Source organism: Talpa europaea (assembly GCF_964194135.1).
Source record: "Talpa europaea genome assembly, chromosome: 4".
Classification (NCBI taxonomy): domain Eukaryota; kingdom Metazoa; phylum Chordata; class Mammalia; order Eulipotyphla; family Talpidae; genus Talpa; species Talpa europaea.
The window spans coordinates 130,473,135-130,498,157 of NC_140070.1; the positions used below are offsets into that span (position 1 = coordinate 130,473,135).

At 33.2% G+C, this 25,023-nt stretch overlaps 1 protein-coding gene across 2 annotated transcripts in view; it reads right to left on the reverse strand.

Moving 5' to 3' along the window:
• Window positions 1-25,023, reverse strand: part of TMPRSS15 (transmembrane serine protease 15) — a gene marked incomplete at both ends in the record, with an annotated part of 89,141 nt that overhangs the window by 58,527 nt on the left and 5,591 nt on the right. The window contains 7 exons of one of the 2 annotated variants that reach the window (XM_084231741.1): window positions 340-489; window positions 1,413-1,553; window positions 3,229-3,335; window positions 4,782-4,890; window positions 10,816-10,947; window positions 18,341-18,385; window positions 20,526-20,677. In XM_084231741.1, coding sequence (XP_084087867.1) covers window positions 340-489; window positions 1,413-1,553; window positions 3,229-3,335; window positions 4,782-4,890; window positions 10,816-10,947; window positions 18,341-18,385; window positions 20,526-20,677 — 836 coding nt within the window. The remainder of the gene's footprint in view (window positions 1-339; window positions 490-1,412; window positions 1,554-3,228; window positions 3,336-4,781; window positions 4,891-10,815; window positions 10,948-18,340; window positions 18,386-20,525; window positions 20,678-25,023) is intronic. The other variant, XM_084231742.1, reaches the window with a different exon arrangement.

Genomic DNA, 25,023 nt, shown 5'->3' on the forward strand with positions numbered 1-25,023 from the left:
CAATGAACAATCAGAAATGAAATTCAAGCAAAGTAGACCAAAGTTTAGAAAAGTGAATTATCTCACACAAGTACACTTAGTTAATAATAAGATACAAATCTGGAATGACAACACAAGCCTCTTTGTCTTTAATGGCCTTGGTGTATTCTTCAACATTTGTAATATATGAGGCAAAATAAAATGTTTCTTACCTAAGAGATGACCATTTTCTCTTTAAATGCATTTGTCAGTCCGCGATTTAAAAAAAAAATCTTGAAATGACTCTCTTGTATTTAATACTGCTCACTTTAAATTACAGAACAAAACAATTACTTTTAATGAATTAATTATGAATTATACCTGAACTATTCCCAAAAGTGTGGTCAAAATCTGGTCCACTAAGAGGAGGAAGGGGTTTTCCCTGAAATCGTTCCCATTCATTATCATCATTTAAATCCTGGATCCAAAAACAAAAGCCATCTTCAAAATTACAATTAATTTTCTCATAATCTGTGAATTACAAGAAAAAACACTTCACATTTAGTCCACAATGTGATTAGTTGTTGATAGATTGCATTGAAAATAATCTAGTCCTTCATAGTTTATAATTAAGAAGCATGTGTGAAATGATTTTTTTTGTTCATCTTAACCGTTTCATTCCACTTAATTAAAAAAAAAGGCACTTTGTTGCCCACTGAGTTAATTTAATGTTTTTTTTAAAAAGATTTTGTTTACTTTTATGTAGAAGAACTGGGGTGTAGGCCAGAGGTGTGGGGGTGAGAGGATTCACTAGCGACAGAATGGGGAGTACAACAAGCAGAATTATTACTGAAATACACTGCTGAGGGCAGCAGCAGACAAGTAGGAGAGGTCTGCTGTTCCATGCGGGTTAGCTCCCCTGCTGGGGATGGAACTCAGGCCTTCCGGGTGGTAGCACTGAGACTTAACCTCTAGGCCACCAGGGAGGTCCTTAATATGTTTCTTATACACCAGCACCAGTAGGACTTTAGCAAGACAAAGTCTTCCTGTTCTTTGTTACATCTTACCTCATTGGTTAATCACATAAATTTTATTCCACAATTTTCTCTTCCAGTTTAATATTCTGGTCAAAATTAAGTTGATGTAGAACATTCTCAGAATTAGTTTTATGATATATACATTTTATATTTTGAATGCTTGTATTATATAAACAATTTAATTTTTATGTTGACATAATTTTTCTCAAATTAATTGCTTCTTTTGAAGAATAAGAACTATTTTCTAATTTCTCATTTCTTTCAAGTAGAGACAGATATATATAAGGGATATGTGCATTAAGGAATTTATATACTAAAATATTACAACCATGTTCTAAAATATGCTAATTTTCAAATTCCATTACAATATATTAAAGCATCTGAAGATTCAAAGGCTCAAGAATAAAAAATACTTACTATTAATCTCTCTGCTGTCAAATGCAGTATATGTTGCAATAAACCCAACATAATCATTTTTATCAGATATTATAAGAAAGGTGGCAGTAACTTGGTTGGAAAAAATTCGAATCGTGCCAGGACTAGTTTGAAAAAGAGAAGCTGCAAAATAAAACGAATGTCTGTCATATGTACTTATCTATTTATTCATACATTTATCCACCAATCTATTTAACTTTAATGTTGCAATCTATAAATCTGTTGATTTATCTATCAATCTATTTGCTACTACTCAGCACACTAAAATCATTGATGCTATGATTAATTTACTTTAATTGAAATGACTTCTCATAGGCATGATAAATATCCAATAAGATATATTTATGATTAAAAAAACACGTATCTTTTATTTTTAATTGTTAGCTACTGAGCTAAATACACAGATAAAAAGAAAATATGCACTCCTTTACTGACAAAGTTCCTCTACACAATGCATGTTAAACAGTTATAAAATTAAAAATTAGATATTTTCATGCCAAACTAATGCACTAAAATCAATGACAATAATAGAAATAAGTATTTATTTGGCTCTCTGCCCAAATAACTGTATGATCTCAAAATAAGATTGGTGACTTAAGAATTGTTTCTACAGAATTTTATATTGGATTTTTTTTTATCAATTTTCTCTGTGTTTTATACATTCAGAAAGGTTATGGAAGGCAGTGTTTAAAAGTAGAGTCTACAGTTCTTCAGCATTATTTTTCTTTGCAGTTTATTTTGAAAATGTTAATTAATATCCACATAAATCACTCAGTACAGTGATGATACATCAATGGCATCAAACAAAAGGTATGTATTATTATGAAGTGTCATATTGAAATCATTCTCAAATCTATAAAAATTGATTTGTTAGATACAATTCACTTCCATTACTCACAAACACAATTTGAAAGTCAAAATTATTATCGCTTCTCGGCCTTTTGGCTAAGATCAAGTGAAAGTCAAAATTATTAAACTACTTAATTGCTACTTTTATACAACATTTAATACTAAGTATTACTTGCAACCTCATCTTAACACTTGACTACTCCTCCCAAGCAGGAGGAAAACTAGTTATTTCCTGGACTCCATTTCCACATTTTCTTCTTCATCCTTATTATAATTCCTCTTGTGATTTCACTTCTATTTTTGTGGGCTACCATGAGTAGATCCACACATTTTGGGATTAGATGGAATAAAGTGGAATGGATGCATGAATAATACTAGGGCATTCCCTGTTCTCAACTTCCATCTGCGACCATGTACAAAATGACAAATGGTTAGGTACTGACTATGCCACCTGCATCTACAGTTTACTGAGTATACATCCTGATCTAGTCATTGATTTAAACACTTTACAAGTTATAATCTTGTAAGAGACTGAAGAGAAGAGTGCATATTGAAATTAGGAGAAGATATTCTCTTAGTTTTTAACCCATTTGATATCAGAAAAAAATATATTAATAATTTTTTAGGGTTTGTCTAAATTTTGCTTAATGCAGAATAACACAAAGCATAGTGACCAAAGATAAAATTATTTTTTTTGGAAATTTCCACATGATTATTAAGACATCAATTCAAAAGGGGATTATGTGAAAAATGAACCATTAATTAGAAGATTAATCACACAGAAAACCAAATCATTATTTTTTGTAATGACCAGTTACACTTCTTTCCTTCAGTAACTTATCTTTCAAGTCCATATATGTTTAAAAATCAAAGGGAAAACATATCACTCAAAAATGTTTTCCATATATTTTCATTTTGATAATGGGTTGTATATTTATTTTTAACTTACCTCTTAAAACCTTGTTTGTGCCCACACCTTCATAAATATCTAATACATCATAGGAAGATGTATTAAAAGAATCAAAGCTCAGTTTAATTGAAAGTCCTTGGTTTACACTAAATTAAAAGCAAAAAGTAGGTTATTACATTTTTTAACAGTGGTCACAAATTTTAATGAATTCCAGAATTTGATTTTTTTTGCTAATTTTGATTTAAAAAACTAATAACATAGCTTGACACTCTTAGTGCATTTCAGGAGTACAGTGCAGTATTGTCAACCATAGACCTAGTGGTGTACAGCAGAGCTCTGGAACTTGTTCAACTTGCATTGTTACAGGGCAACCCCAATATGAAACAGGTTCCCTGACTGTGGGTCCTCACCCACACGCTTAAAGGGGACTTATTAATGCTAAACTGCAGGCACACATAAAAGATTAATAAAAGGTTTATTTACAAGGGAAAGGGAAATGGAGAAATTAATAACTCAGAGAAAAAAGAGGGAGATAAATTTTTAAATGCATCCTACCTATTCCACTGACCTGGAATCTCAATGACCCACCATACTGATGAAAAGCCACATGCCATCAGGCCAAGAGAGAGACCCCTGGCCACATGGCTGGTTAAATGCCCAAACAAAAACATGGCTGCTTAACTCCACCCCCAGGTCCTCACAACCCTCCCTTTGGTGATCATGGGATTTGTAATTCCCAGCGTCTTGATGGAGTGGGGGTGGAGTCCACAACACCTGTATGGAGTTTGCTCAGGACATTCTTTCCCCCTAACAGCATGATTGAAACTCTCTACCCATTGAACAGCACTTCTCAGTCCACCCAACCCCAGATGCCAGTGGCCACCATTTTACTTTCAGTCTACAAGTTTTTTTTTTTTAATTAATTTGATCAGGTTTTTTCTTTTGTGAATTTTTATGTTTTTCCGCATGTAAGATATTGTCATTTGTGAAGTAAAATTATCTAATTTTACTTCTTCATTTTTTATTTCTATGTCTTGTGTTCAATTTTCTTGCTTGGACTGATCTTTGAATTAAGAGTTGGAGTCAAAAACACAGAAACTAATTCAAGTGTTATCCAAATTATAGGAAAAAGAATGCATAGTATATTCTCTTTTAATATGCTATGACTAAAATCATATCAAAGGAAATAATCATACAGATGCTGGCATAAAAAGAAAGACACCAATCTGTAGCCAGGATACAGTTGTATGAAAACCAATTTTTGAAATACACAGACATGAATATGTGTTCTTCGCCTGGCAGCAATTGCTTTATGACAATCACAGGAAAAAAACAAAACAAAACACCTGCTCCAGAGCCTACTGAGATGACTCCATTCATTCATTAGACAGTATTGCTCATAAATGGAACACCTTTTTAAAAACATTAAACATGAAAGAGAAATTTCTTGGACAGCTTATTAGTGAAAAGAATTTATTTCATAGCAAATGACAACAATAATAAAAAAATAAGTATACTACTACAGGTGGTAAGACTTACTGCATCAGAGAAAAATTATATAATTTAATAATAGAGACTAGATGGCATTTTACCGTATAATCCACTGACAGACAACACTTGATTCAGAAGGCTTTGGATGATGAGTAGCCTGGAAGGACCCAGAAGATCCAGTCAACAAAAATTTTCCATCACAAACAGTTGCTGTGAAAGAATGGAAGTTAATGTTAGATTAAAAATAATCTTGGAAGATTTCTCAAGTAAAATGGGATTCCAATTGGCTAAGGAATGCTTCACAGAGCACTGTGTGACATGTATGAAGAGAATTACAAAATAGAAATGATCAGTGGGTAGTAGATTACATCTCATATTTAAAATCTATTAATTACTTTCAAATACTCTTACACCAAGTTCTATAGAAAAACATTTTTAAATGCCATTTATTAAACACCCATGCATAAATTGTATTTTAGTAGATTCTTTCATATTTGTAAGAAGATATGTATATCTGAATTATAAACTTCCAAATCAGACAAGCAACTGTTATTTTTTTTTTTTTTTGTCTTATTTTCCCCATTACATTGGAGTTAGGGCGAATTTCAAATACATGTACTAAGTGTTATGTCCTCCTGAAAACAATTAAAATATGGCCAGGCAAGTGATATGCTTGGAGCCAGTGACCTGTAGGGAACCCATCCATCTAATTTATTTCTATACGTACCCCTATGTTCATTGCATAACTTTTTACAATAGCCAAGTTATGGGAATAACGTCAGTGCCTAAGAAAAGATGAGTAAGCTAAGAAGATGTGGTATTTTTACACAATGGAATGATATTTAGCCATAAAAAATGAAATCTTTATCATTTGGAATAATATGGGTATATTATACTCAGTAAAACAAATCAGAAAGAAAAAGACAAATATTGGATGATTTCATTCATACGTGGAATATGAAGAACCAAATCAAAGGACCTGACAAAAATAAATCAAAATAAACCCTAGAAATCTGACTGCAAAACTGAGGTTACCAGAGAAGTGAAGGGTAAAGTTAAGGGGAAGGAGAAGCAATGGACTATGGTGGAAGATTATGGGGTGATTTGCTGGTTGGTGTATTGTGGCAGCATACTTCTAAAGAGTTGTGAATCTTTGGGGCCTCCCCTGGTGGTGCAGTGGTTGAGCGCTGGGCTGCAAGGCTGCCCGCAGCCTCTGCAGCACCAGTTCAATCCCTGGCTGCCGGCGAGGGTCCCACAAAAAAAAAAAAAAAGCAAGAAAAAAAAAGAAAGAGTTGTGAATCTCTATCCCTAAATCAACTTCACCTCAACAAAAAATAATGCAGTCGAATAAAAAAGAGCAGTGTCCTAGGAATGAATTAAATTGGATTATGATTTTATAGAGTGATTATTGGCAGGAAACAGAAAAATAAACTAAAAAAAAAAAGCAAAATATAAACACAAGTTAAAGGATTAAACTCTGAGCAATCTACCATAGACCTCAGGAAAGGAAATAAAGAAAATTGGGACTTGTTAAGAGAACTGAATCTCTTTAACATACCAGAATACACAAAGACAATTAAGGCAATCTATATGCTTTCCAGATAAATAGTAAAATATGTGACTTTTTACTGCAGCACTAGATAATTTTCTAGATGGAAAAGAAAATTTCCTTCTTCACCCTCAACTCTCTTTTCATCACCAATCATAACATATAAATGGATCAATTAAATCCATAGCTTCGGTGATCATATAATCAAGCATATTACCTGCTTATATTTTATGTGACATATAGTCTTTCAATTATATAGTTCATTAAAAAGCATATGGACTCCAAGATCACAGCAATACAAGATAGTTCACTGCTGTTGTGAATAGTTCACATTTCATGAAGTAGAATCATTAATCCAATTAGTTCTAAAATGTCACTGTCTAAAATGTCACATAATGTTTATGAATTGTTTACTTCTGCACCCATCATTGTACTAAGGCCATTATATAAATATTAGTGTGATCTTCAGAATGACCCTAAGAAGTTTTTGGTGAGGAAACTAAGATACAGAAGGATTAAGTAACTAGCATAAATTCTCCCCGTTTCTATGTGGTAATTCAAAACCAGTCAGTATATCTCTATAGCATGATGTTCCATAATACCTAATATTATAGTATATAGAGGAATCATTATGACATCACCCACTCTTTTACCTGAAAAAGCAGAAGGCAGGAAGGGATTGGAAATGAAAGAAGAAACAAAAATTTAAAAGTAAGCATTCCATCATTTCTAGCATTCTTCACTCGATCTTAGCCAAAAGGCTGAGAAGCGATTCTAGCATTCTTAAAATTAGAACATAGTTCATGTTTGCAACAGCATTCCATAGCAAATAGGAGGAAGGAAAAAAAATCCAGTAAAATAGGGAACAAAACAGATTTAAGAATTTGTAATCCTATTTGCAAAACTGGTCACATTTGAAATTTTTCTCATCCATTCATTGTGTCTGTTTTGGGAACAATATCGACAACTTTGTGCTGACAACAGGATTTATAAATTCCCCAGAAGCTGAATTATGTCACTGGTGATGGACATGGTTGTGCTTGCTATATTGTTTTTGAATCCCTTCCTAAGCACATGAGTAAAATGCACTTCCCAAAACAGGACCATGTGACTGAGTCTTATCAATAAATTATTGTGGAAATGACTATGTTTGTTTCCAGATGTGATGTCTACAAAGATTTTCCATAACTTTCTTCCCTTGTCTGTCAGCAGGTTGCAAAGGATCCACGCAGGACTGTGAGCAGGGGAGGATGGTGGAGATAAAACTGGTATCCTAAATGACTACATACAGTGTAATCCTTTGGCATCTTCTTTGGACACAGGTGATGGACACAGGTGATTTATTGTTAACTTACATTGCAAGTTTCTTTATTATGATATTTAGCCTGTCCTAAGAAACGTGATCAATTAGCCTTTCCAGTTTTCCATGAAGATGTTGATTTTTCATGGCAAAGGATAATCTATAGATCAAGTTCTGTAAAAATTCATTGGTGAACTACGGCATACGAGTAAACATCAAGAATATATTCATAAAGGAATTTTAAAATAAAATCATCATACTATGAAATTACTTAGAAAAATTCAGAATGCCTAAATATTATCATTTCAAGATCTAGCCTTGTGCTAGGAACTTTCTCACCTGTTCTTTCATTTAATAGTGGGATCTTTATGGACAACCTAATTTTATATAAGATAGTGAAGCAGGTTAAATGTTCAGAAAAATATAGAACCCGGGCCCTCTGGTGGGGCAGCCGTTGAGCACTGGGCTGTGAGGGTGCCCGCAGCCTCTGCAGCACCGGTTCATTCCCTGGCCGCCAGTGAGGGTCCCACCAAAAAAAAAAAAATAAAAAAATAGAACCCAACTGTGGCTGAGTAGAATTACTGGGTTTCGGATTGAAAATTTTTTAGATTTTCCAGTGCCGCTTCAGAAAAACATTTGAAGTAGGAAGGAGATAGATGAGCCTGTCAAACAATATCAGCCTTTCTGTGGAGTTATGAAAATGCCACCTGTAATGGGATGGGATTCATAAGGCATGTTCTTAGGGTCCACTCAGCTGGCTCAGTGTTTACTGATTGTGAGATTGCACAGGGCATTGAATTCCCCAGATATATAAATCAAACATGATCTATGCCCTCCACCAAGGTCTTTTGTGCACCTATAGAGGGACATGCAAAACCATCTATGGAGACACTTGCCAACTTCCAAGCAGGCCTGAACATTGGCCAAAAGACTGTGAGTCAGCATCTTTCCATCTCAGGTCAGCTAAAAAGTGAACTTTCCTGCTGATGCAATTCTAATCAGAAGAAGAGAAAAACAATTTAAAGAAATTTTGGTTCAGCTATAGTCAGCAGTAAGTTGTGCAAACCCAAATAACTAAATACTAAAAAAGGAAGCTGTGTGAGGAAGTCAACATTAATGTGACTCTATTAATAACACCAACTAGAATTAGAGCTCACAGCTGGAGCAAAAAGCAAGAGGGAGCAAAGGTCATTTTCATGTAGAGAGAATTCTCTTAATTTTCTGTGAATGTGGATTGATGGATAAGGGCTTTCATGTGGAAATTATGTTATTAGAAGTTCAAGCTGCTGAAGTGAAGTGCGCTGGGTTCTTGGGCTCATCATCATTAGTGATTAAATGATCAGTAAAACAACTGATATGTCTGACTCTTATTTGGATACAGGTTGATTGATTGACCTATCCACTTCTTCCTTCCACAAAGACTAATTTTTTTCCAAAGTAGACACACTGCTATCTTTAAAATACACATGATGAAAGATTCAAGAAAAATGGAAAAGGAAGATATGAAGTTTTAAGAAAGGTAATGTCATGGGTGGCTAGTCCATACACCAAGTTTCAATTAACACAAAACATCTGTCAGACAGAGAAGCAATAATGTAGTTTGATTATGTCTTTAAGGCAACTTTAGAGAATTAATTCAGTTCTAACCCTGAGGTTCATGTCATGAGATTATAGTGACTAAGAAAAAATAATTCATGGCCTTATCATCTATTTTTGAACAAGTTATCACACCTGCTACTTCTATAGTTATTTTTTGATATGCACTGATATTAATTTATCATGAAATTTATGAACACCAATACAGTAAAGATCAAATATCAGGTGTGGTTCTTTTTCTGAATATCCAATTCATCTCATCTATTCCACCCATTTAAAGTTCTTCGTGGTGATTATGTAGGCTTAACCTACGTGTCTAGCTTTGATGTACATTATTATTTTTGAACTGTAAATCAATATCACCTTTATTACCTCATGATGGCACACTTGTATCATTTTTCCCTAAAAACGTTTTAGAAACTGCCTGAAAACCATAGCAAAAAGAATGTTGCTTTCTTCTTTGAGTAATATAGTTATATAAAATAGATTAAAAATATTCTGTAGTCTGCACTTTCTTCCAATATACTCTGAGTGCACTTCAAAGTATGTAGTTAAACTCTGAAGGCTTGGATTTTATCCAAGAACATTTGATTTGGGATTGCTTAGTTAGAGTCTCTTTATCAAGTTGCCTTTTTGGGAGTTGTTACTGGGAAACACACCTGAGGCCTGTCTCTTACTGTATGTACCAAGTGGACAGGTAATCTTTAAAAGTTCAGTTTTATGAAGAGTTCATCTTTAGTTACTATCTGGCAAAAAGAGCAAAGTGTAATAAATACTAGAAGAACAAAGTAGAGTAAAGCCTAACTACAGTCTTTTAGGAATTAGTTGTGCTCAAGGTCATTTTTAAAATTGATTATAAACCATATCAAAAATCATTCAATTCACATTTTCTGTTTAATTTTTGAAGAACAAACTAGAGATTAGAATCAGTTAAATAATTCCTCATGTTGCTTACCTATCTGTATTTCCATGTATATGGTAATGTGTCATGTACTTGTGATGTAATCTGTCAAGTTACCTACCTAGAAAATGAAGTAAGTTAAGAGCAAATGTGTGGAAGTCACACAGAGCCAGGTTGGCATACACTAAGTACTTTAGAAGCATTAAATAATAATATAATCATCATCATCATCACTCAAACCAGAACCCAAATTTTAAATGAAAAAATGAGACATAAAGGATTAATTCATCATGGAGAAGTAAAATTCAAGTGCACTAATTACTATTTATTATTTTTATACCAAAAGATGAAGATAAGGAACAATCAAAATGAAAGAGTGCTAAATATTGAGTTAGAAGCTGTTAGGGTACCCAAAAAGGACTGATATGATGACATATTGGTAAAAAAAAAAAAACTAAAAAAGCACTGAAATTGATAAAAGATTGGAACACAGTAGTAAGGAAGAAAAGTAATGCCCAACTCTTCCCCTTTCATGACTGACATTGTTTATCACAGCATCCTTTCAGTTACCAGTAGTGATCAAAAGGAATTCTGCATAACTAATTGATGTGTAATAATGTGCAATAAAGTTTTGGAAAATACCACTGTTTTTGAAAGTTTGTATTAAATTGCAATCATGACTCTTGGAATATGTCGTTCTCCCATGGTGTGTGTGTGTGTGTGTGTGTGTGTGTACATCACAAGGGAGGATGAAAATTAAAGGCGGGAAATGAGTGAGTTCTTACTTACCACATACTTTACTGTCTTCGTCTGAACCATCAGGACAGTTGACTTCTCCATCACAGAACAAATTGTGTCTTACACAAGTTAGCCCATCAGCACAAAGTCTTAAATGAGGTGAACATTCTACTGAGACGTTTTCTTAAAAAAAAAAAAAAAAATACAGGCTCAGCATTTTAAGTTTCCTGCATGGTAGATTTAATTTCCAATCAATGGGAAATATATAATATTTTGATATTTATTATGTATTTTTGTCATTTAGGTCCTTATGAGGATATATTTTAATTTGAAATAAAAAAAATAAATATGTACATGAAGTAAATATTTACTTCATGAAATGAATAGAGCATTTGTAAAACATTAGAATTCTAAACTTTAGAAAAAAGTATTTCTTTATAGATGTTAAATAGTTGCACCCTAATACTTATCCCTCCTAGGGTTATTGAACATGTTAAGTGAGGCAATTAGAATTTTTATTACATCATCTGCAGTATCTAATGACCCCTTCATTTTCTTATAAATTTATTCTTTGAAAATACAGTGGCTAAAGTAAAGATTTGCATTCTGCACAGCAAAACTTGTTAACAAAGTTAACTTTATTTTATAGCAAAATAAAGTAATTCCAGCACATTGCTACACTGAGCACAAGGGAAAACCAAATCTTATTCCATTCATTATGTCTTTGCTTCTAGTTAGAGGTCATTCGCAAGAAAGCTGTAAACATCCTCTAAAATGTTCTCTGTTGTATTTGGTCAAGGATGTGATTGATTGGTATTACCCAGATTGTTCTGTCCTACACCTCTTCCTCTTCCTCTTCCACATAGCTGGTTTAGAGATACCCAAGAAACACACTTTATTTTTAAAAATTAATTTGGAAATTTTAGGTGCAATTATAAAATTCTTACATGACAACTAGGTAAAGATGTATGTTTTTATATTCCAGTGTGAGGTGAGAATGTGAGTATTTTGGTCTGTGATTAAAATAATGATGGATTAAAAAAATCTTTAAGCTCAATAGCATTCTTCATTATTCTTAATCTTAAAATCAGCATTGTACTGCCATCTGCTGGGTTTTAAACATATATTTGATTCTGAAATTTTTCCTTTGCTTCATAAAATTATTGGAAAAATAAAACTATTTTTGTCAATAGATTTTCTGAGGTAATAATTAGGAACATGTATGTGCAGCATTTCTGGGTATATATAAAAATAATTTAGACTTTAGTAATCAGTCTTAATATGGATAAAAACACGTGGAGAATTCATAGATCACCTAAAATATAATATAAGGCAGAATAAAAATCAGAGACATTTCCAAACGACAGGACACCACCATACAAGAGACTAAAATATTGGCAAAAATGGTATTAAATAAACCCACAATTATCTATAACTATTGAATGTGAAATATTCATCAAGACAGTAAACTTAATTATTGTGTCCCTAATCCATAAAGACATAATGTCTATAGTATTTCATAAAGCTTGATAAATAAAACAAGAAAAAAACATTCTATAGAAACTCTAGGTGTATTTTATTTATTTATTTATTTTTAATAGAGGCATGTTTATTTATTTATTTGTTTGTTTGTTTGTTTTTTGTTTATACATGCACTGGGTACAGTCAGAAGCGCGGGAGGGTGAGAGAATTCACCAGAGCCAGAGCAGGGAGCAGAACAGGCAGAAGGACCGAAGTACACTGCTGAGGGGAGCAGTGGGCGGCAGGAGAGGTCTGTGCGCCATGTGGGACCCTCCTCTGGTGGCTGGGGAGCAGCCGGGGATCGAACCGGCGCCGCAGAGGCTGCGGGCAGCTTCGTAACCCAGCCAGCGCTCAACCGCTGCGCCACCGGGGAGGCCCCTCTAGGTCTATTTTAAAAAAGTAAATAGAATTCTAAGTATTAAGCATTTGAAAGTATAAATTTGGGGACAGAGCTAAGAAGCACAATTTTGGCTGTTCTGCTCTCTAAGGATACATCACCTCCAGATGGTTCACATCTCACTTGATTGCCAATTTTGAGCTCTGTAGGTTGACCCTCAAAACCACACTTGTAAATGACACCACTTAGGATCCTTTGATTTCATCATTGATTATTCAATCAGTCCACAAATATTTATTGTCTAATATTGCTGACATGGATTATTAAGTGATGGAGATGAAAGAATGAGTAAGAAAGTAGCTCTATTCTTGTGGAGTTTGGGATTTTGTGGAGGTCCAACAAACTATTTTTAAAAATGAGGTATAAAATGTGCTATGGGAACACCCAGCATTAGCCCATCGGTAGCAGAGTTTGATTACATCTTCACATAAGGTTTTAAGTGTGTTGAGAAATGCACGAGGAATATGGAATGTTTACATTACATTACAAGAGCACATCGATGCATGGAAAACAGGTAAATCTAACATCTAGATGGTAGAATGTTTTCAGAATTTATAAGAAGGAGACAACTTGGTGCCAAATCTGGGATGTTTTTTAAAAACTTTGTAATATATTAGAAATGTTTTTCTATAAGCAATGACTTTGAAATTTTATATATATATATATGTATGATATGGCCTTTCTATGTTTCATTAAGACAATTCTGAAACCATGTAGAGAGAGGAGACCAACTGAGAGGTTGTTTCAGTGGTCAAGGTGAAACTTAATGAGGGCTGGAAGTCTTGCACTAGCAGAGGAAATGAGTCATGGACTCAATTGCTATTTTACAAGTAGAATTGTTAAGTTTTAGTGACTAGATGGACTTGAACAATGGGCTGTGGAAAGAGGGTATTAAGGATGATGCCTATACTTTTGTAGTGACGAGCTCAATTGCAAAGAGTTGTTAGTCTCATCAATAATTATAAGGGACATAACTGGGGGAGTTAGAAAATGACTGTTTTGAAGTATTTTTAATTGATGGTGAAATATTAGATAGTCTTGTATAGGTTGTATTCTAGGTCTCTCTAGGGCTATTCCTCTGCTTGCTCCACAAAAAAGAAGTTTCTCATATTGAAACCAATATGGGGAATACACACAAACACCCACACATACGTACATGCATGCATGTGCATGTGTGTTTTTTAAAAAGGAAGTACATTTTAGGATTTTATCAGATTGTATCTTCACCAATCTTCTGTTTTCCTCTCATCTTCACATATACATATACATTATGATTTCTGACAAACTCATTGACAAAACATTAACTGTTGTGGAAATTAGTAAGATGCCAGTTTTTCAATATGACCACTTTTTCCCAAAACTAGAGTTCTTTCACTGTGGACAATATTGTTTCTCATTTCATTTCTTAATAACAATAGTTGTTCCTGGGCCTCCCCGGTGGCTCAGAGGTTGAGCGCTGGGTTGCGAAGCTGCCCGCTGCCTCTGCGGCGCCGGTTCGATCCCCGGCTGCTCCCCGGCCACTGGAGGAGGGTCCCACATGGCGCCAGACCTCTCCTGCCGCCTGCTGCTCCCCTCAGCAGTGTACTTCGGTCCTTCTGCCTGCTCTGCTCCCCGCTCTGGCTCTGGTGAATTCTCTCACCCTCCCGCACTTCTGACTGTACCCAGTGCTTGTATAAATAAATAAATAAGTCTAAAAAATATATTAAAAAAAAAAACAATAGTTGTTCCTGTAGTCTCATTTTCTGAGATATCTGGATCAAACTGTACTTCCAATAGGGATTTATTAAGAAGGGAATTAAGAAATTCCACCTAGAGAAGTGTGCACAAGAAAATATTAATTGATTCTGTTTATTAGAAGCTGATTGTATTGCCTTAACATTAATTACTGTTATTTTGAATAGGAAAAAGACATGCACATATTTTTATATCTAGATGACATTTTATCTTCAGGATTCTATTCTTTGGCATTTCATGAAAGTTCACCAGTAGATTATCACTATTTGAAAGTGTGCAAATGAAAATTTAATAATTATCAGTTAATATTTGCGTCATGAAAGACTCAGTATAAACTCTAATGTAATGACTTAAGAGTAATCGGAAGTCATAGGTATTTCCAGTGACCCGGGCCTATTCTATTTCCCACTCTGTCTCTGGTGAATCCTTTCATCCTCCACTTATTCTATGCAAAAATAAATAAAAGAATCTCCTGTGTCTAGTTTGTGAGGTCCTGAGCTAGGCATTGTGGAACATAAAAAGACTAATCCATTATTATTATTATTATTATTTTTGCTCTAAACCAATTATAGTAACAGTTGCACACAGATAATAGTTTGAAGATATTTTGGAAAACTAAGATTTTTTATTTTCCCTATTTTTAAATGGGCTGATGGTGTTTGGCGACCAAAGCTATTTGAAACAAATGAAGCTTACTTATTAGTGGCAGGAGAATGCAAATCCATGCATGTCTGCCTTTAGAACAAAATTCATTTTACTACACTTCATTGGAAAAATAGACATCACTTTACAGAAATAATCATTCACTTTGATAGAACAAATTCAATCTTTTTAGAAAGACTGTAGCTGATCAATCCAAATGAAATTACAGTGCAAAGATACTTTAATAGTTCTGATATCATGTGGCAGGACTGTCTTAAATTAGAAGAGAGTGTTTCACATTATATATGTTGTTCTTTCAAATGCAGAGAAAGAAAAGTACCTGCAGTCACAATATACTTGCTGTTAGATAAAGTCCTTGTGTCTCAGTCCTGGGACAATTCAATTGAGGAGCATCATTCTATCTCAGCGGCTCTTGACCCAATTTCTTGTTCTTCGCTAAATCAGCTAATTCTTTTTCTTCCACCCCCATGCCCTTCCACATAGTGGAATTGGAGCAAGATTGCATTTTGTACAAGATTTAGTAAGCCCATGATAGTGAAACTTTGTTTTTTTTGCAATCATTGCTCACACAGTAAGCAACAAAGGACTAGAAAAAGCTATACTCTAGAAACCCTTCAAGCCTATGAACAATGCCCAGAACAGCCCCTCTTGGCTCTCACGAGCACCTAAGAAATCAATCAGTATAATGCACCTGAGTTCCCATCTCTCTCCTCCTGGGTTCCAAATGGGTTAGTAAAACTTTACAGTAATTGGCAACAAAGGCAGTTGAGCAACAGAACATAATCCTCATGGACTTCGTACCTGCTATCATATAAAAATTCTCTTTGGCAGGATTTATAATAGCACTAATGCCAGGTATATGATGCATGCATTTGTTGATTTTTCACAAACTCTGTCTTCCAGGCATATAAAAATGAGAATAAACTTAACATCCCTGAAAGGCATATTCATAATAAATTACTGCTTGGAAACTGGTTTTCAAGCTTAATTGTCTTGTTCTCCTTCGTAAATCTATAGTATCTTGCTGTCTGAGAGGAATAAATGGGAAAGATGATTGGGGACTGGTATAGTCCTTGGATCCAATAAAAGAAGGAATATGCTATTTTGTCACCTACTTATAATAATTCTTTGGGAATTGATTCAAATAATTTAATAGTCTCAAATAACAGAAAAGTTTTAAAATGGAATTTTTTTGTCAAATTCATGATCAGATTAAAATGAACATTACCAAGCACAATTACCTTGTTTTAAGCTTAGTTCAGCTTTTGGACAGGTTTTTAAAAACTATCCAACTGCTTTCTTCTAAGTCAAAAGGGAGAATGGAGAGACCTGTAGCCTTGTTATGTGTCTCTCTTTCTGCCTGTTATAACATGAGATGATCCAGTAGAATCCAAATGGTCTTTTTTAACCCTCATGACCATGCTCTAAAATATATATTTGAATCATTATCTTATTATCTTCAGATAATAAATATAAAGTTCAAAAGAAATAGGTAGCTGGCCAAAGACCACATGTCAAGTAATTGCTTATAAAAGTGTGAGAGATGGGACCAAATATGTACTGATCCTATTCCTGTAGTTCACACATAGGAACAGAGATTTATTCTCTGCTTTCTAAGAGAGAAAAATATAGGGGGAGTATTACCCCATGCTCTCTGTCTCACCATTCACCATGGCCTCCAGATAGAGGAAACTGGTTCAGCTACTTATATTTTAGCAGGTTTGTTTCCTGGATAATATGGGAGAAAATCTTAAATCCAAGGAATTTTTTCTTTAATATATATGATGTATATTCTTTATATATACCAGAGTTAGGCACAAAGTAGGCCTTAGTGAAAAATTGCTGAATGAATGACTCCAAGGCTTCTTTGATACTGGATTAGCAACCAGTGGTATGTTCAGAGAGAGAGAGCAAACGTGTCTAACTTGTATGGGGAAAATAAACAAAAGAAAAAACTGTTTACATTGAATGAAAACTACTTTCCTTTTAAAAAAGCATGTTGATCCTAATGGTGTCATTCTTAGCAATAGATAATATCACTATCTAATAGAGGAGGGGAGTGATGTCAGGCAACCCAAGCTTAGCCTCTAAAATAAGGTTCACTTTTTGTAAAATTTTAGGCTAAACCTGTAAGCTTTTGTACTCCAGTTTTCTTATCTATAAAATAGAGTAATATTAACTGCTCTGTTATCAGAAACTTCTCAGGAACTTAAAATGAAATATAAGTGAAAACTATTTTAACATGATAAAAATAATATTAAAATTGACCTGGAGATGCCAGAGAACTGCTAGTTTATAACAGTAGATGATATTAAGATAATTGCTGTATTTTTATTTATTTATTAAATTATTTTTATTGTGGTAACTTTGGAGTACAAAACTGTATACAATTTAGGGTATAAATTTACATCTCTTTAGACACATGTTATAACCTCACCCACCATCAAAGCACCCATAATCCTTTACTATAGGTCACTAAGCTCCCACCCCACTTTGCCCTACTCTCCACCGTTCTCTTTTAGCTTCACTTCCATATTCATATTCACAGGTCTTTTTTGTCTATTCCTTAGAATAGTTATGTTCATAACCAGAACACAGTACATTCATTTAAAGAATGAGTATTTGTTCACTAAGAATTTGTTATGTGGTGACACATTACACTATTTTCTTTCTTTTATTTTTATCTTTTATATTGGTTTTGATAATACAAAGTAAAGTTTAAAATTTTCTGATCAGTAGTGGGCATCTGTTCAGTAGTTAGAAAAATGGAATGAAGAATATGCCAGAATAAAACAAAGCTATCACTAAATCTTGGTTCTCCTTTCTAAAGAATGCAATGCAATACATCCTGAAAGTCATCATTTGATTATCATTTAAACTTTCTTTTTCTCATTCCTAGTAACTTTACAAATATCAAGTCTTCATCTGCAAGCCCACATGAGCAGAACCACATTTTGGGATGCCACACTCATATTCATCATATATGTATATATATGTATAGAAACAAGCTTAAAATATGAAAGGAACATTGAAATTAGAAATGTGTATTCCTGATATATGTGTATTCCTGATATATAATTCCTGGTTAGGCATTATGAGCTCTGCAATATTTTGAGCTATGCTCTTCCAAACCACATTTTCACATTTTAATGTGAAAAATAAAATTCTCAGAAAGAGCTACAAGAAAAATGAATACTTTCTTAATATCATGGAGTATCATAATCATCAAGTTACCTTTTTTGAAATGCCATAACTACTGACCTGAAGTTGTTACAGAACTTACTGTAATTAGATTCTTCAAAGATGCTGGAATGAAGTTGATTTAAATACTGGACTTTTAAGCATATCACAAGACATTAATGATAGTTTGAATATTCGTTCAAAGGGTGTCTGATTCTATAGAGTTTCCATTTTATCTTATCTCATGTTGAATGCTATTATTTGATTGTGATACCTTTATTAAATTTCCAAAATCTATGTATTTATTCTCTGAAACTTACCTCTGCAAAAAGTTTGTTTTATTTTCCCATTCAGAAAGCTACTTATTCATTATAGTTTTATATAGTAATTTATATTGAAACTAGATCTTAGCCTACCTGGAGTATAAATTTGTTTTATGACAAAACATATTAAAATCATCAATAACAAAATAATCTTATATATAATAAATATCTACTAGGACCTAAGTTAATAGGTTTATTCTACTTTAATAATCTTCATTATCTTGCTGCTGCAACAGATGTATGGAAGTTTCTAAAAGTTATGTGGTAGATAATTGATGAAGGGAATTAAAAAGTAGTGATACTTTTTAATAAAAAAGATAATACTTTAATTATTGTTTAGTTTGATTTGTAAGTACTGTATAAAAATCTGCAGTACTTATGAAATTTTAAATCAATATTAAAGTATAATAAATTTGAAAAAATTACATGATAATAAAGAGTATTAAACTGAAATAGATTGATGTCATGTCTATGAATGTGTTTTAACAAAGTCCAACAAGTTAAAATGTGCCTTGAACTTGAGCATATTCTTGGTTTGATGTGATATAGTTATCACATTCATAATGATGATTCTAATTTAACTCTGTTATGTGGTTTTATTGAATAAATTAGTATTTCTTAAAACTACAAACTCCTTTCTCCCTAATAGCCCAACTGTAGGAAGCCATGAAAATGAGTTTTGAAATGTCTACCACAGCAGATCTTCAAAAATCTGATGCACATTCAAATAAACATAGCAAGGGGACAATTTTCAAGAAGAAAGGTGACTATTAAAATTAATCATCAGGTAACATTTTTTGAAATGCCTTAAATACTGGCTCAAAGGTTAAACCATTATAAACAAGTCCCAGATTACCAAACTATCTTTGCATTGATCTTTTCACCTGTAATGTGGAGTTAGGAAGATATTCTATATCTATATAATCCTATGTAATAGGATTTATGTGAGTAAATGTGTTGCTAGGTAAAGCTAATAACAGTAGCAGTTTTCAGGTCTTGTGAATCAATCAAAGACTAGAAACAGTATTTGCTCTAGCAGCTGTGCTGAAGGGGATCAAACCATAGATAGAAGAGGCACTAAACATGTTAGCTCTCTTCTCACTGAGCAGGTAGGAGACTTAATGCAAGTATATGTAACAAAACTATGTGAACATTAGTTTTCTTTTATTCCATTTGATGTGCATATTTATATATTGATTAATTTTTTAATATTCAAATATTTCTAAATCCTAAGCAAGGAATGACACAAAAAGACCCCAAGTTTTCTCTATAAAGGATTGTGGGCCTGGACAGGACTAGAAAATTATTATTGAAAACCAAACACAAATTGTCAATGTTGAGTTGAACTGAATGGAGGAAAATTAGAATGGAAAATTTGGAATGATGAAAGCATTCATAGACATCTTGACCCACTATAATTTTTGATGTTCTGTGTCTCTCTGCCTTTAATTTATTCATATCTTAAAATTACTTATCATTTTTAAAATAAAGTTTAAATTTGTAAATAAGTAATTGGGGTGGACCAAACTCATTGACTTTGTTCCTTCTCTCCTTCTTTTAAATTCTCAAGTAACAACTGGACTTATCACTTGACTTAGTTTTAATGTCTCTAGAAAGTAATGAGTGTCATTTTCTAATGGAGGGTTCCTGGCCAGAGTATGTTCGATGACTGCTAAGTATGTGATGAGACCCAAAAACATTTATGTGTTCCAATATTTTCAGAATCTTTTGGATATGTGATATTTTATGAACTTTTTCTCTTTGACAGTTTCCTTCAAATACAGTTCCTCTTGCATTTCAGGTTTCTCATGTAAATGTATTACTTCAGGCAATAAGGCCTTTTCCTGAAGTCAAGGGCAGTTCTGCTTCTTTCTCGGTATACAGCTAGAATTTTAATTTCATAGCTTAATGATTCAAAGAAATCAAAAAATGTTGACAGATACCTGTGATATGAACGCTGTTCAAATCAATATGGAAAGTGGCCAGTTGACTGGATTTATTTGCTTCAATGCCGTGTATCAGTTCTTCTTTTACATTTTCATCTGATACCCACTGGGCAAAGAATAGGTCAAATATAGCTATAACGCTGCCTTTTCTGCAAAGCAAAAGATGACATAGAAGGTAAGAGATAGGTTTCTTCTAGTGATTTGTGCTCAATTCATATAAGATGTCTACGAAATTTGCTATAATTCTCTATAGCATGACTTTGATAACCCTCATTCTATTGTACCAGATGTTTTTTTTCCAAATATTATCTTTATTTTTTTTTACAGATGGAAAAAAATAATAGAAACACAAAATGTTTTTCTAAGAACATAAAGACCTAAAGTAGATCGAGGAATAACAATCTTTTGAGTTATTTTTCTGACAGCAAGATTATAGCAATTAATTTATATTTATTTTTTCTCTCTTTTTAATATAGCATGTCAATGTATGCCCTAATTTTCAAGGGATGGAAAGAAGACAATCATATCTGGGATGTGCCATTCAGTATTCTGGTAAAGAGTTGAGATTATCTTGCCTTCATCATCTCAATCATAGCATTCGAGTTCAATTATAGGACCAGAACCATGTTTTCTTCATGATTATTTGTTTATAGGTTAAAGAAATATAAAAATGAATACATTTTTGGCTGTTACTTAAGGGATTTTCCCCTTCTGTCTACATTTCTACTTGCCTCTTGCTATCCTTTTAAGATAAAACCACTTGACAAATTAGTTCTACTTTTTATTCTGTTCCCATTGGTAAAGTATATTACAGTATAGTAAAGTACAGAATCAGAGTAAACTTGGATTCTCAAGAGACATAAAAGGAGAATCAAATTTGGCACTGAATATTTGCTGATCATATCCTTGTGATATCTGTAAGTTAATGAGATTCTTGAAGGACTTCATTAACTCTAAGAGAGTTCTTTATCTGTCCATATATCCCTCTTGACAGGGCCTAGAAATTTTTCCCCTCCTTGACTTTATATAGGATCAGAATGTTCCTGAATCTTTATATTAGATTAACATCGCCACTCAATAGAATATTTCTTTTTTAATGACTTTAATACTATTTAGGTTTAGTGTCCAGAAGTGATTGCTTTCTATGTAACTCTTTTTTATTTTAGAAATGAACAAGATATTTTGATTAAAAAATCTCATTATTAACTTCTATTAAATAATTTCAAAATGTTGGAGTTTTTAATTTTTCAATCATTTGTTTAAATCATAGTAACAAAATCCTGTAAATAAGAAGGCTCCTTAGTAATTATTTTATTCAGTATTGCCAAATTTACCCTTACATATACTTGCTTGCTATCTTTAATAAGGATACATTTTGTCACAGACACTTTTTATAAGCCCTTCCCCACTTAATTCATTTTTCCATGATGACCCATTCTCAATTTTGAGAGTAACTCTATATTCTCAGACTAGGTGGTGATTTCTCAATCATTGTTTATGTTAATGATGATTTTATTGTGGCCATCTGACCAGATCCTGGTCAATGGATCTGAGGGTACACTGATGAGAAACTTCTAGAAAATATTTCTAAATCAAATAAAATGAAGTCTCATAGTGGATTATTAAGCTTTTTGGACATGATTATGTCTACATGTGGTAACTAGAACTGCCACATCATCTTGGAACCATGAGATGAACTTCTTGGCAAGCTAAAGATAGCATAGAAAGAAGGAAAGCATATACATTTTTTTATTTTTATGTCATTATCATCATTGTACAGAGAATTAATGTCCACTGAAACTTTCAGATTTTTTGTGAAGTCAGATGATTTATTATTTAAAGCACTTTTAATCATGTTTTCTGTAAATTGCAGATTAATGCATAATTGGCATATGCTCAGATCTTACCTCATTTATTTAAACGAAGTTCAAGAAAAAAAGAATTTATTTTTACACCTGATGGTGGTCAACATTGTCATTTCAGGAATAAGAAGACTGAGTCTCAGAGTAAAATAGGTAACTTTACCCAGAGTCATACAATTAATTAATATCCAAGATAGGAATGAAACCAAGAACCTCTATTTTCCAGATGTGTTTTTATAAAGTTCTCATACACCCCCTCCCCCAACACTACTGCTATCGACCTCATGATAATATATTTCAAAAGAAAAGCGAATACAGTGCATTTACCTAGATGCGGGGCCAGGTTTTTATTGTAGTACATTGTTATCATAATAATATAACCAAGTAGATGAGGAAGATAGCTAGTTGAGTTTTTTTTAGAGAAGGGAAAGATATTTTATTCTCTCCAAACATTTGAGAGATGGATTCTTTCCTCTTCAGCTTTCTCTTCTATTCCCCCGCCTCCTTCTTTTCCTTTTCTTGCTCTTCCTCTCATTTCTTATATTGTTCTTTCTCTTTTTCCTCTTCCTCCATCTCCTTAACCACCCTCCCTACTCAAGCATTAAATGGATAGAATTAAATATGACTAAGATAAAGCGAGAGTAAGTAGCATCCATTAATTTTTCTGTTTCGAATTTCACATCCTTGCCCATGGGTTACACACTACTTTTAATTGTGATTAAATTTTTTTTCTTATTATATGATTTCTACTAATGTAATTTGACTGGACACTTGCTTTTATTTCATTTAAGTTAGGGAATGGAAAAGGTAAGATTTTTTAATTGAGAAATTACAAATCTGGAATGTTCCTTCATTGAGTTGAAAGCAACTGGCTTATCTTATCCTCAGACATATTTTTTTAGTTAAAAATGTATTTTCTTAGTTGCAAATTATATATTGCATTTAATAATTTACACTTTGCAAGGACAGGAGCTTCCTACCCTGTATTCATTTGCAGTTGTATTCTTTAATTTTTTTTTCTTAGTGTAAATGTTGAGATAAGAGAGATGTATAGTAGGAATCAGCAAAAGCATAATAAACATTGTGTTTCACCTAATGAGAAAGCAAAGCTGTTAATTTTAATGGTTAGTAATGAGCTTTATTATTGTCATCATCTGATTATGTTTATTAAGGTAAATGAGAGTATTTTTGCAGGAAAACATATTAAAAAACACAATAGGTATTTTCATCTCAGAGTACTTGTTCCAGCAGAATATCTGAGTCTTTTTTCTTAAGCAGATAAATCCTATCATTGTACAGGGGACCTGTGTGCAATAAATCAAAAGGTTTCTTATCTCTTATTTTCCTTAATGATATTGATAACCTTTAGAGCTGCTGAGTAAACAAAAGTCTTTCCTTTCCTAACTTTGTGATTCATCTGTGCTCAAAGGGCAAAATAAGCTGCATTTGCTACAAAGGGTAAACAGTACTTTAAAACAAAATTCAACTGCTAAATGCTGTCTGAGTCAGAGCCTTTGCACAAAACAGAATTAACAGAAAATGTTTCCAGAGAAGAACAAGCCATCTGGCTGTCCTGCAGAGTGGTTAAACACACAGCACTTAAACACACACACACACATACAAATTTTGGCAAGGGGCAGGAGTTGGCATCAAATAATATTTGTAAAAAAATTAAGAGATAGATGAATGGGTAAGTTTAATAACTTCAGCATCAGCAGTACTATGAAATTTGACCATATGCACATGCATGTGCAGATGCATATTGTGTGAATTTAATTAAAATCAGCAACAAAAAGGAAAAAAAAATAGGTATTTTGCCTGAAGGGGAGGATGAGTAGGAAGGAGGGGGCCCAGTAGATTATGGTGGATTATGGGTGCTCTGGTGACTGATACGTTATGGTAACATACATGTGGAGAGGTATTCTGTATTCATTCATACCCCTAAGACATACAATATGTTTTTATATACATATACATATATACATTACCTCAAAGAAAAAGATTTAAAATAAAATGAAATAACTTACTCTGTGTGTGTGTGTGTGTGTGTGTGTGTGTGTGTGTGGCGGGAGGAGGAGGAGGGTGAGAGAATAGAGAAGGAAGAAAACATTTGTAAAGGAATTTTTAGATGCTTTTTTTTTTTTTTTTTTTGCAGTTGGTGTGGTGGTGTGGATAGTAGCTGAGAACTCAGCTATTTCTGTTTCCTGATTTTATCAATTGGAGTTTACACTTCAAATAGTTTATAAAGTTATTTAGGAATCTGCCACTTTTCCCTTTAAATGGAGTATGTCTTTTATATATGATTATTTAAAGTAAACCTAAATGTTCTCTGTCTCTTTCCTGCTTCTGATTTCCTTTTTCTATCCACATCACAGTTTCCTAAATTACCAATCTGAATTTATCTTACGTTTTCATGGGATCCCTTCACAGTGCATCTTTCAAAAACTCACTTCTGATTAGGGGTAGTTCAGTTATCAATGGTGAATGTATACTAATGATATTAGTATATCTCTATACTAATTTAGTATGTTATTTGAGAATCACAATAAAATATGTATCAAGGTTTAGCCACTTAGGTTTAGCCACTCCTTATAAAAGAGGAAAATAAATAATTCATCAACTCAAATAATTAA